The sequence below is a fragment of the Protopterus annectens genome, chromosome 10.part0 (assembly GCF_019279795.1).
Source record: "Protopterus annectens isolate FY-2018-M chromosome 10.part0, PAN1.0, whole genome shotgun sequence".
In the NCBI taxonomy this organism is placed as follows: Eukaryota; Metazoa; Chordata; order Ceratodontiformes; family Protopteridae; genus Protopterus; species Protopterus annectens.
In genome coordinates, this window is record NC_056744.1 from 1838715038 (window position 1) to 1838728756 (window position 13719).

Below are 13719 nucleotides of genomic sequence, written 5' to 3' on the forward strand. Positions count from 1 at the left end.
TTAAGGGAGTGTTTTGTAGAGTAGTTTGCCCACTGACCTTTTTGGGTGGTAGACATCAAGTAATTGTTGGTTAGAAGTATGGAGGGTCCAGGATGGGATGTAGATGGAGACTAAGGAAGATAGAGATGGACAGAAGGAGGGTTTATAAAGAATAGAGTGTAGAATATGAAATTAATAAGATAGCAGAAACTGGGGAAGTTCAAGCCATTGAAGAGAGTTTAAAGAAATGTAGTGGTGTGAGTTGTATGGGGAGTTAGTAATGAATCTGGCTATTTTATGGCAAGTCTGTTGGAGTTTAGAGTGGAGGCCTGGATATTGGCAAGAACTGGAACGGCGCAAAAGAGGGAAGGGAGGAGGAGTGCCTGGCCCAGGGTAAGTCTAGATTCAGGGGTTAAGAATTTTTTGTTCCGATATAGCAGACCTAGTTTCTGGTTTGTTTTTTTTTATACATTGGAGTATGTGTAGGTTGAACTTTAGTTTGTCATCGATAATGACCCCTAGGAGTTTTGTGTGGGTGTCAGGTTGCCAGGTTTTTCCCAAAGGAGATGACTACACATTTTTTGGCATTGAGCTTAAGGTCATGTTTCTGACACCAGTCGTTGGTCTCGGTGAGGCCTTTCTGTAGTATGTCAACATCACTTGGGGAGTTAATAGCAGCTCCCAACTTGCAATCATCTGCAAACTTTGTCAGCCAGAGTCCCTTCATGTTGGCCTGGAATTTAGAGAAGTAGATACCAAACTGGAGAGGACCCAGGACCGAACTGTATGGGACTCACTCGTGACTGGTCGGCAGTGTGATTTGGAGTCCGCTACTTTCACACTGTGGGTTCTACCTGTGAGCCAGTTTGCAACCCACCTAGTGAAATAAGGGTTGATGCCTAGCTTATGAGATTTTCTATGATTCCTGAGTGGGGGATGGTATCGAAGGCCTTGGCCAGGTCAAGATAGGCTGTATGAACCACCTTGCCTTCATCCAGAGCTCTGGTGACTTGACTCAAAGAAATTGTCCAAGTTGACCAGGCATGATCTAATCTTCACAAAACCAAACTGTGTGGGATCCAGAATTTGGAGAGTTCCTATATCCTTGTTTATAAGGTCCATGATGATGCTTTCCATAGCTTTGCATATTAAACTAGTCAGGCTAATGGGGCGCTAGTTCCTAGGGTCTGTTAGATGCTCCTCCTTTGTGGAGAGGGATGACTGTAGCAGTGTGCCCTTTGGTAGGGACAAAGCCTGAGGTGAGGTTGTGATTGAACAGGGCACACAGGTGAGGTGCCAGTTAACTCTGTAGTTCATGTAGAACACAGCCAGGGATATTGTCAGGTCCAATAGAAGCTGTATTCTTGGCCTTGTATTGTGCTGTTTTTTAAAGTGTGCAGCAGTATTACTGGGTGCCTGGCAATCTACTGGTATTGTGAATAGTCCTGGGGGGCGGGGGTAAAGTTGGCACTGAATCTGTCTGCCATTATATTGGCAATATCTGTTGGCTTGATATAGGAGGTACCATTGTGCAGTAGCTCAGAGCAAATCTGGGTATTGCCGTGGAGATTCTTTACATAACTGTAGAAGGCCTTGTGGTGGTCTTTACTGTCTGCTGCAATTTTGTTTTCATAGCTAGCTTTAGAGGATTTGATGAGGGATCTCAACTATTGGTTGAGGCTGATAAGGGAGTTTTTCCAGTCTTGGGACTTCACCTTATACCGCATCAGTTTCCTCCTCCTGTTGTAGAGTTTATGGCAGGGGACCACTAGATTGGCTTCCTTTTTTTGGAGGAGCGCGTCTTGGTTCTATTGGGTATGGCCAGATCCATGCATTTGTGTACGTGTTTGTACAGGGCATTAGTGTATGATTCGGCGGTCATGCAGCTGTTCTCCAATTGCATGGGTGCCGTGAAGTTAGCCACCTCTGTTATTAGGAACCCAAAGTTAGCTTTGGAGAAGCTTTTCATGGTGGTTACCTTGGTGGGGGTGAGAGGGATGTGGATTTCCAAGGTGATTAGTTTGTGGTCTGATCTAACCAGGGAGGAGTTGACTATTGGTATAGAGCAACGGTCGCCCATGTTGGTAATGACCATGTCAAGGATGTTGCTACCTCTAGTGGGGTTAAGAACGAGCTGGTCCAGGGCATTGGAATTAATGAATTCCAGGAAATGTTGGGCAAGTGTATTGGTGCACGTGTAGTTTTGTAAGAAGTGTCTGCACGTACGGCAGGTGCAGGGCCAAACCAGGAATAAGTGACCAAGCCGCCAGCACCAAGGTGTAATAAGCACAGCAGCAAAACAAAAATAATTTATTAAATGGTCCCAAAGTTGTTTAATGGTCCCAAACCAGTTTCTGCAAAACTGCCTTCCTCAGTGGGATATAAAACTGCACCAGTATAATCATGACATTTATATAGAACAGTCCCACCAATGAAAACTCGGCCTTACAAATTGTCATTTTTTATAACAAATATAAACATATTTACCTGAAAAAATTAAACTGATATTCCTTGCTATCCTCTTATACAATGGAAATCGCAAATTTTATAAGTGATCATTGAGCTCCGGTGAACCCTCCAGTTTTATAATCCAGTCTCTCTTTTTTATTGAAGATCGAATGCCAACCCTGCCTATTGCTTCTATCACCTTGAATCCTATCTATAATCATAAAATAAAACTCTGCAGTACGGTGAATAGTGCAATGTCTATATAATGCATTCGTCAATCGCTTGTTACGTATATTACTCCGATGCTCTGACATACGAAGACGTAAGGGATGTGATGTCTGGCCTATATAAAAAGCTGAGCCAGGTACATGTCGCTAAATATATTACCCAGTCCATTCCACACTTCCCAAAAAATCTACTATCAAAAATCTGACTCCTGTTCTTCCTAGTGAATTGCTTACACGAGGAACAGTGGCCACAAGGAAAGGTGCCCAGCAATCTGTCCCCAGTAATGGTTATTTGATAAACTGCACCTCCTATGCTAGTACGTTTAAAGTGGGAAAAATACGATCCCAATGCCTTTCCTCTCCTATATGAAAACCGACAGTTGGGACCAAGAGCATGATGCAATTCATCATTGGCCATTAATTAATTCCAATGTTTAGAAATAACCCTCCGAATCAAATTTATGTTGCGCCCATATGTAGTTACAAATCTAATATCCGATTCAACCCTCTGTGTTTTGTCTTTATAATCCAATAATTGCATCCTGGCCAAATCTGAGGCCCAATTACTAGCAGATATAATATCCTTTTGTTTATAACCCCTAACTTTAAATCTGTTGATAAGATCTTGTTGAAATGTAACATAATCCTCTGGTGTAGAACAAATTATTTTTATACGCAAGAACTGGGACTTTGGGATGCTGCAGATGGTGTGGCTCGGATGCATACTGGTGGCAAAAAAACAGATTATTGTACTGGGGATACTTGCGAAACACCCGAGTTCTAAGTGTGTTATCACAATTTTTAATAACTTGTCACATCAAGAAAATTGATTTAATGGTAGTCTGAATTGTGAGCTTTATTCGCCATTTATTGTCGTTCAGATACTGAACTAATTCCAATAAATATTGCCTGTTAGCCCTCCACACCAACCAGCAATCATCCAAGTGCCTCCTCCAAATATCAAGTTCATTCATATAGATGTTATGAGTGGAGTCCTATATTAACTGTTCCTCAAGATATGCCATGAACAGGTCCGCATAGATGGGTGCAAAAGATGCACTCATCGCGGTACCCTGTATTTGCCAGAAACATTCCCCCTGGAAATAGAACACATTTTTGTTAAGTACATGCTCCGCCATACATATTAATGTATTGAAACTGGCTGGATACAAATTAGCTCGATCCAACCAGTGATGTAAGGCCTGGAGCCCAGCCCAGTGGGGAATGTTAGTATGTAGAGCTTTTACATCAAGGGTACATAGAAGCTAATCCCGCCATACATATTAATGTATTGAAACTGGCTGGATACAAATTAGCTCGATCCAACCAGTAATGTAAGGCCTGGAGCCCAGCCCAGTGGGGAATGTTAGTATGTAGAGCTTTTTACATCAAGGGTACATAGAAGCTAATCGGTCTCCAATTGGGTATCTGATAATTTAAGGAATTGTCATATCCTGTATTCTGGTGTGAATTAAATTTAACGGAGGCTTCAAATATTGGTTCGGAAATACAGAAAGAGGTTCCGTCAGTGTATTGTCAGGTTCTGGATTGCAGGCTTGTATTGTCAGGCTCTGGATTGCATTGCATAAGTGGAAATCCTTAAGATTCCAAGAGCAGGCCAAGTTATTTCTTACACTTATTTCACTGAACTGCACTTATGAAATGCTTATAATTGTGCTATACAGTTGCTCTACTATATTTTTGCACTGTTATAAAGCTTTTTTTTATAGTTTCACTGCATGTATGTACTGTTGTATACTGTTTTAACAATGCTTAACTGTAAACTGCTTTTTCATACTGAGAGTTGTATTTTCTGTTTGTGAGTGCTCTATCCGAACTTTTCTGTGCATTTTTGTCTGTTACAGTTAAAAGCATTCTCGAGTCTGCTCCTTGATCTGTTTAAAACTTTCATTTAGTGGCTACAGCCCATCCACCCTCCCTAGTGATGTGTGTTCTTATACTTGGTGGCTTTGCAGTTGCCCGCCCATACTGTCTATTTGATCTGACACACTCCTTCCAGTCTAGTGTCATTAGTTCACTCTATCTAATAGAGAACATTTGTGAAGGCCAACTCACTCAGATTCTTAACGTTGAATTAACTTCTGTTCCAGCTTTCTCCATTTCCACTTTACTGGAAAAAAAATTCTAAGCTTGCTTCCCCCCCCTTTCCTGTGGCAGGTCAGATACGGATTTGCTGTGTCCATGACTGTTTGTGAGCTCCTAAGCCCCCCCCCCCCCACACTTAACTGGGGTTAAACTATTCGTGGCGCCATAAAGTCTGTTCTTCAAAATTTCCCTTGCAACTAGCTAGCTTTTTAGTTTTAGCACTCATCTGTTTCTTTGATCTCGGCACTTGTTCAGAACTCATTGTAAGCACTAAAGTTACAAATTACTACAGCACTCAACATTCCTCACTTGTCTAGAGGAAAACAGTTTTTAGTACTTAATAAATAAGCGCCTGTTCAGGCATGTCTTAAGGTTGGCTCCCGGTGTTTTCTCCTGTCTACTTGATGAATCTGGGCATCTTAGGACAATGCAGCAATTGCCTCCTTTACACAGACAACCCTCTCCTCCTACCACCGAACACTACGACCTGTGAGAGATGCACTTGTATAGCCAAACTGGAAGCAAAGCTCTCTTCACCAAAGACTGGCCTAGACAGTCAAGAGGAGAAGGTAAACACTTGCACCGCACCAACATCACATAGTCCCTCAAAACCTACACCACCAAAACACACACACACAGAACCACAAAAACACACCTACATTTGCAGAGGCTCTCAGTACAAATCTGCCCAAACAGAGACCTCCAAAGCAGAAATGCAAGCAACCCCCCCCCCCAACACAACCCAAATGACACATAGCCCACATACTCAGTGTGCCACTCAACTACAGCCCATAAGGCATAACGTACCCAACACTCTAGTCATAGGTGACTCTATCGTCAGTCAGGCACACTGATGTTCCACTCACCAGGCTAAACAAGGAAAAAGTTACTGTCAGCTGCCTGTCAGGTGCCAGGATCCACCACATAACGCACGCACTCAGGTCACTCCACAACAGGTACAAATATGACTCTGTCATTGTCCATGTTGGTGTGAATGACCTGAGAAGTACCTCCCCTGGAATACATGAAGAGAGACATGGAGGTACTCTCTGATCTTGTAGCCCAGGCAGTTATGACCCTAGCCCCGAATAGCATCCTGCCATCACCCAGAATGACACCACAATACAAGGACAAAATGATTGACTTTAACAATTGGCTAAGCTTCTGGTGTCATTCTAAGTGAATCCAGTATCTGTCTGCCTGGGATGACATGATCGACAGACCACACTGCTTTGCCAGAGATGGCCTGCACCTGTCGCCCTTGGGATTCCGGATACTGGCAAAGGCTCTTGCCACCCCTATAGTGCCTCTTTTAGGCAAGGTTCAAATGACAAATTCACTACCGTAACAGGTACAAGCAAGCAAAATCTGAGGGTAATGCTACTCAGTGCTAGAAGTCTAAACCTCAAAATGCACTCACTTGAGGCACTCCTTAAAATGGAGAACATTGACATCTGTGCAGTGAGAGACCTGGTTCGAAGCTCCAGAGAGCACCCCTGCATTACCAAGCTATAATTCATACCACACCTTTCGGCCACCAAACCTTGACCGAAACACTAAAGATGGAGGCGTGTCCATATTCATTAAGGATATCCACACCTCCAAGGTAGTTGCTCAGCATAATGCATCCGAGATTATCCAAGTTCAACTAACTCTGGGCAAAACCGCAATCCAGATTGTAGCTTACTGCAGACCCCCCCCCCCCATCATGCCCCAGGATTCCCACTCTTTTCTTGATACAGTGGAAAATATTAAGGTACAACCCAACACTCTAATAATGGGTAATTTCAACTACCCTACCATTAACTGGGAAAACTACTCGTGTACCAACTCTTTTGCTCAACGTTTTCTGGAAATAATCAATTCCAAAGCTTTGGATCAACTTACCCACACCCCCACCAGGGGCAGCAATACCCTAGACCTGGTCATCACCAACATGGGTGACCGGTGTTCCACACCAGAGGTCAGCTCCTCGTTGGTCAGATCCGACCACAAGCTAAGCACGCTAGACATCCACATACCGCTCCCACCTCCACCCCCATTAGGAAAACAATCGTAAAACATTTCTCCAAAGCCAACTTCGTGCTTCTTAAGACAGAAGTGGCAAACTTCACGACACCCATGCAGATGGACAATAGAGGTATGACTGCTGAATCCTACACAAATGCACTTTATAAGCACTTCCACGAGTGCATGGATCGTGCTATCCCTAACAAAACCAAGATGCTATCCTCCAAAAAAAAAAGGAAGCCAATCTGGTGGTCTTCTGCCATAAACAAACTCTACAACAGCACAAAGAAACTGTTGCAAAAAAGAGTAAAATCCCACGATTGGAGGAACTCCCTGGTCAGCCTCAGTAAGAAGCTGAGATCCCTCATAAAATCCTCCAAAGCTAGTTATGAAAACAAAATTGCCACTGATTCTAAAGACAACCACAAAGCATTCTATAGCTTTGTCAAGAATCTCAATGGCAACACTCAGATCTGCTCTGAGTTACAGCACAATGACACTAAATATACAGAACCAACTGATATTGCCAACATCCTGGCAGATAGGTTCAGTGCTAACTTTACCCCCCCCCCCCGCTTTACCCCCTAAAGGGCCCATCTTTATACCGGAAGAATGCAAAGTTCCTGTAATCACGGCTGCGCAGGTAAAAACTTCACTCTCCAAAGCCAAGAACACAGCATCCATGGGACCTGACAACATCCCAGGCTGCCTTCTACATGAACTACAGAATGAACGGACACCCCACCTAAGTACCATGTTCAATCATAGCCTCACATCAGGCTTTGTGCCCATTGAATGGCGCACCGCGGCAGTTATCCCACTCCACAAAGGGGGGAGCCACAACAGACGTCTGGAACTACCGCCCCATTAGCCTGACAAGCCTCGTCTGCAAGGCCATGGAACGTATCCTCATGGAACTCCTAAACAAAGATATTGGAGATCTCCAAACTCTGGACCCTATACAGTTTGGGTTTGTAAAAGGCAGATCATGTCTCCTAAACCTGATAGACTTCTTTGAAGTAGTCACCAAAGCCAGAGATGAGGGTAAGGTGGTTCACACAGCCTATCTAGATCTCGCCAAGGCGTTCGATACCATCCCCCACTCTGGAATTATAGATACTCACTAAACTAGGTATAAATCCCTATGTCACAAGATGGGTTGCCAACTGGCTTACTGACAGAACCCACACCGTGAAAGTAGCAGACTCCAAATCAGACTTCAGACCAGTGAGAAGTGGAGTACCACAGTGTTTAGTCCTGGGTCCTCTCCTGTTTGGTATCTACCTCTCTGAAGTACAGGCTAACTAAATTTGCAGATGACTGCAAACTAGGAGCCATAATTGAAACTCCTAATGATGTGGACAGCCTGCAAAAGGGTCTCACTGAGACAGATGCCTGTCAAAGACATGGTCTCAAGCTCAATGCCAAAAAGTGCATTGTCATCCCCTTTGGTAAAAACTCTGTACCCATGAACTACCACATAGGTGGTAGTCTACTTAACACCGAAAGTGTGATGAGACCTTGGGACACAGGTGGACAGTAGTCTCTCCTTTAATAATCACATTGCCACAGTGGTCAGGAAATCCTATGTGGCACACCTCATCACAAAAGGTTTCTCATCCAGAAAAAGAGGTCATTGTTCCCCTCTACTCATCCCTCATTAGACCCATTATAGAGTACAACGCCCCTTTTGGTATGTACCTCACAAAGACATCTGCAACAACTAGAAAGGCCACAAAATACCTCACAAAGAGGATTACTGGCCTCAAACAGATGCCTTATGCAGACGGTCTCAAAAAACTCAAGCTTTACTCCGTCGCATATCGCCTACTCAGAGGCGATTTGTGCCTTACTTACAAAGCTATGTCAAACTCAGAGCTGTTGGACATGCTCCACTTAAATCCCAATCCCTCCGAGCCACACGCTCTAGGGACCTAAACCTTGTCACCACAATAAACAGAACATGCTAGAGGGATAGATTCCTGTCCCAGAGACTTCCCATACTCTGGAACAGACTACCTGTCTATATCGAACAGAGCTCCTCATTAGTACTCTTCAAGAAAAATCTTGATTGGATGGGTAATAGGAAATTCACCCCGGGGATCACTTCTGTGGTTCTGCTTGACAGGGGCACAGGAAAATCATTTTCTTTTGGGTGGCGAAAGCGAGGGTGCCTTTTTGTCTAGGCTTGTATAGGCCCTAGGGCCAATAGCCTAGTACCTACCATTACAGGAAATTGTTGGTCTACGTGTAGTTTTCCCAGTTAATGGAAGGTAGTTGGAAGTCGCCCAGTATGAGAGTGTTAGATTGGACCCTAATATTCTCCAGGGTAATATTCTCCAGGGTGCTTAGGAATGTGGAGTGAGAGTCTTGGGACATGGTTTGGGACCTATAGCAGGCTACGACCTGAATCGCAGTCTTACGAATGTTAGCTGCACCTGAAGTACCTCTAATGCATTATGTTGGGGTACCAGTCTGGAGGTGTGTGCATCCTTTATGAATATGGAAACCCCACCGCCTTTGGAGCTTTGGTCCAAGTTCTGGGGCCGAAAGGTGTGGAGTGAGTTATAGCCTGGTAGTGCAGGGGTGCTTTTTGCTGCCTTGAACCAGGTCTCTGTTACGGCACAAATGTCAATGTTTTCCATTTTAAGGACTGCTTAGAGCGAGTGTATTTTGAGATTTAGACTTCTAGCGTTGAGCAGCATGACCCTCGGATTGCATTTGTTTGTAGCTGTTACGGTGGTAATTTGCTGCTTGGAACACTGCCTAAAATACGCACTGTAGGGGTGGCAAGAGCCTCAGTCAGTATCCGGAAGCCCAGAGGTGACAGATGCAGACCCTCTCTGGCAAAGCATCGAGGTCCGTCAGTCATGTCATCCCAGGCAGGCAGATACTGGATCCCCTTAGAATGACACCAGAAACTTAGCCAGTTGTTGAAATCCATTTTCTGCTTGTATTGTGGTGGTATTCAGGGTGATGGTAGATGCTGCTCAGCGCTAGGGTCATACCGCCTGGGCTACATAATCCGAGAGCTCCTCCATGTCTCTCTCCATGTAGTCCAGGGAGGTGCGTCTCGGGTAATTCACACCCACATGTACAATGCCTGAGTCATATTATCTGTTGAGGGACCCGAGTGCGTGTGTTGTGTGGCAGATCCCGGTGCCTGACTGGCAGCTTTTGACTGTTACTTTCTCCTTATTCGACCTAGTGAGTGGGATATCAGTGTGCCTCATTATCGAGTCACCTATGACTAGTGTGTTGGGCATGCTGTTTTGCCTTGGGGGCTTTGAATGGCACACTGTTAGGAGAGTTATGTGTCTCGTGATTAGTGTTGTGGTGGTAGAGTGCGTTTTTGCCTTAGAGGTCTTTGCTGTTTGGGTAGATTTTTATTGAGAGCCTCCACGAAGGTGGGTGTGTATGGTTTGTGTTTTTATGTGAAGGCAGTACTGGTGTGTGTTCTGGAGGGGCTGTGTGTTCCATGTGGTGTGGTGCAAGTGTTGACCTTCTCCTCTTGACCAGCCATTCCAGTCTTGGCTGAAGAGTGCGTGGCTTCCAATTTGGATATTTAAGTGCATCTCTCTCAAGTGTGAGTGTTGGGAGGTAAGAGGAAAGGGTTGTCAGCATATATGAGGCAGTTGCTACATTACCTCAGGATGCCCAAGTTCACCAGATTAATAGAAATCACAATCGACTGACCTTTAGACATGACTGGAGGGGGTGGGCATTAATAATAAGTACTGGAGCAGTTTCCTTGTAGAATATTTAGTGCTGGTAGCACTTTTGTGTGCTACAATAATTGCTACAAGAAATCTGGTAAAGTGCTAAACTAATAAGCTAGTAAAAGTGCAGGAGAGGAGAGAACTAGCAGATCTAAGGGAAAAATTGAAGAGCTGACTTTGGCATTGCTCAGAAGCTTGCAAACAATCCTGGATGCAGCAAATTTGTATCTGAACTAGACTAGTTACAGGAAAGGAGGGAAATGAGCGCAAATGCTGTCTTTTAAACCAGGAAGTTGAAAGAGATGGAAAAACTGCCCAAACGGGCAACAAACTACAATACTTATCGATAAGCTTACTGTGCAGGAATTTAAATAAATTATGTTGTTTGAGTTTTATGATGTATATGAATTTGTTAATATAGTTTGATTACTTTTATATAAATGTCAGTTTGCTTATGTCACAAATAATTCAGTAAAAGTGTTAAAAAAAAGAAACCTTACTGTCCTCAACATTAACCCACATGTGGCCCATTGGCTACAAAACAGGACCTACCAGTACACACACTAAACTTGGTGATACGTTGTCTTGTCAAAAGTTTGTGTCTCAGAAGGTCCTGTACCCTGTTATCATTGGCATCTGTTTCTGTGCCATGAAAACAGAAGTTAACTGTTAACCAGATTTGCTGACAACTGCGAACCCAACACAGTTGTCCTAGTGTAGTACTTGGATCCTTCAGCAAAAGCTAGATCAGACCATTGTAGTCTGTTAATTATGGACTCTTTTTAAGCCAGGAAATGCAGTATTGTTTCTTTCTGGAAATCTAGCACTCCCCCTTGTACCATAAGGGCTCTGATCCTGAACGTTATTACGGTAAGTGTTCATCGGTGGCTCAGCTTTGATTAGAAAATCTTTTAGTTTCACCCAACTTATTCTTCAGGCTATGTTCTCTAGTGCCAGAGAAATTAATTTCACTTACTCATCCTGTGGTTAATATGTCATTGAATGCACTAGGCTAACTTGAAATACCTTGTAGTTTCCTCAACAAGATAATTATAGGCCTCAGTAACCTGAGTTTTCCAGCATGGTTAAAACACCCTCTCTGTACTTTTGCAGACTTGACCCTGGCCCAGCATGGGTAAAACACCCTCTCTGTACTTTTGCAGACTTGACCCTGGCCCAGCTAAAACGCCCTCTCTGTACTTTTGCAGACTTGACCCTGGCCCAGCATGGGTAAAACACCCTCTCTCTACTGTTACAGACTTGACCCTTGCCCAGCATGGGTAAAACACCCTCTCTGTACTGTTGCAGACTTGACCCTGGCCCAGCATGGGTAAAACGCCCTCTCTCTCTACTTTTGCAGACTTGACCCTGGCACTCCTCTTCTGTAGCATCAGCACTGCAACCAACGTCTTTCCTAGAGAGAGAAACCTTTGCTACCACCTTAATGGTACCTCCATGCATAATGTTCAGGTCAGCACACCCCTTGCCTTTGGGGCTTCCATTACATGTCAGAGTAATCCTCTGTTAGGTTTCAAAACGAGGCCTGAGAAGTAGATGGGACACTGTACAATTCACAGCTGGGAGTAAACAGGAGTAGCCTAATGATGAACTTGGCTGAGCTCGGTGGTCACTCAGGTGTTGGTACCTCCCTTTGTACCTCTCATTCCTTTCCCTTCCTTGGACCTCCTTGCCTTATCCAGTACTTGTGGGACCTCCTTGCCTTATCCAGTACTTGTGGGACCTCCTTGCCCTATCCAGTACTTGTGGGACCTCCTTGCCTTATCCAGTACTTGTGGGACCTCCTTGCCTTATCCAGTATTTGTGCTTCCAGTCAAATTTGGAATCCTGTCATTGGGCCCTATTCTATGCTGTGGAACCTGCAGGAGCATTTATTGGTAATTTGGAATTATGCGACATAAAATGCATAGTATTTTATAATTTGGTTCCTAAAAATTGTGGTTCATGTCTGCCAACTGTTCTTTCACAGGGTTATCCTATTACTGGAGAAGTTAGTTAAAAGGATTGATGACTACACTGTCAGCTGGTCAGATTAGCAGTGGTCTTTTTAACATGTTATGGCGATTGCATTCACACATTTCTACTGTTTGAATAAACTGTGCATTGTGTGTTTTTATACATATGCACTAATATATAATGTGTATGTTTATGTAAACAGTCTGTTGCATTCAGAAACAAATGTGTAGTAAAAGGTTTTGATTTGCTTGTTTTCATTTCTTTCTGTAGTTGTTCACATAGAGGGCTCCTTGGGGCAGGTTGCAGTGTCGACGTGTTACAGCCCTCGCAGAGCGATCGACGCTGTACATGCTGCACTAGATGAGGTAATGCATGGTCCATGGATAGAGATTGATGGCTGATGTACTGAATTAAGTGGGTGATGTTAAACATGCTGCTTCAATTTGTTTATACTTGGAGCTTTATGTTTGTTTGTTATTGTGCACAGGCATGCAGAGTTCTGTGGAAATGTCAGTTTAACAGCTGGCACCTTGCGCTCAAGGAAGCCAGCGTACATTAGGATGTAACACAGATTTATGCACGTATCCACATGCAAGCAAATTCTCTTTGTACCCTTTAACTTTGTGAAAGTAAAACTCATAAAATACTAATGTAGTATTTTCCTTTCTCTCTCTCTCTCTGAAGGATGTAAAGACGTTGGGTTACCAGAAACTGCGAGTCCTTTGCAGGACAGAGAAAGTAAGAAGATTGAGCTGGTGATGGTGGTGGTGAGGTGTGTGGTGGTACTGGTGGTGTGGTGCTGGTTTAGGGCACATTGTGTACCAAAGGGATGGATACGGCAACTTGTGGTTTCCAGCACCATTTGTTTTTCTTTTCTTTTTTTGACTGTACTGAAATGGTTTAGTATTGCTATGCTTGCAACTTTCTTGAAGGAGAATGTCATATAGGACCTTTGGCAGCCTCCCCCCCCCCCATTTCTCTGTTTGAAATTCCCAAATGTGACTCCTTTGCACATTAATAGTGATGCAAGTCACTGTATTCACCAGGTGTTTATCCATTTGCTGCCCACACCACTGCATATGGCAGATAATCATTCTTGCTTCAGGGATCTGGTGAATGTTCATGTTTCACTGTTGCAGTCATCACATCTGGGTTATCTGCTTGCAGTAGCCCTCAGTCGGCCTAATTATCAAAGTCTTTGGTCCTGCGTCTGATGCTGTCTCATCTTCCATGATGTCAGGTAGTCAAGGGTATAA

At 43.9% G+C, this 13719-nt stretch overlaps 1 protein-coding gene across 2 annotated transcripts in view; it reads left to right on the forward strand.

Moving 5' to 3' along the window:
* The window catches only part of PATL2 (PAT1 homolog 2), an 837187-nt gene that overhangs the window by 404930 nt on the left and 418538 nt on the right, over positions 1–13719 (forward strand). For both annotated transcript variants that reach the window (XM_044086703.1, XM_044086702.1), the window contains 2 exons: positions 12734–12828; positions 13148–13201. In XM_044086703.1, coding sequence (XP_043942638.1) covers positions 12734–12828; positions 13148–13201 — 149 coding nt within the window. The remainder of the gene's footprint in view (positions 1–12733; positions 12829–13147; positions 13202–13719) is intronic.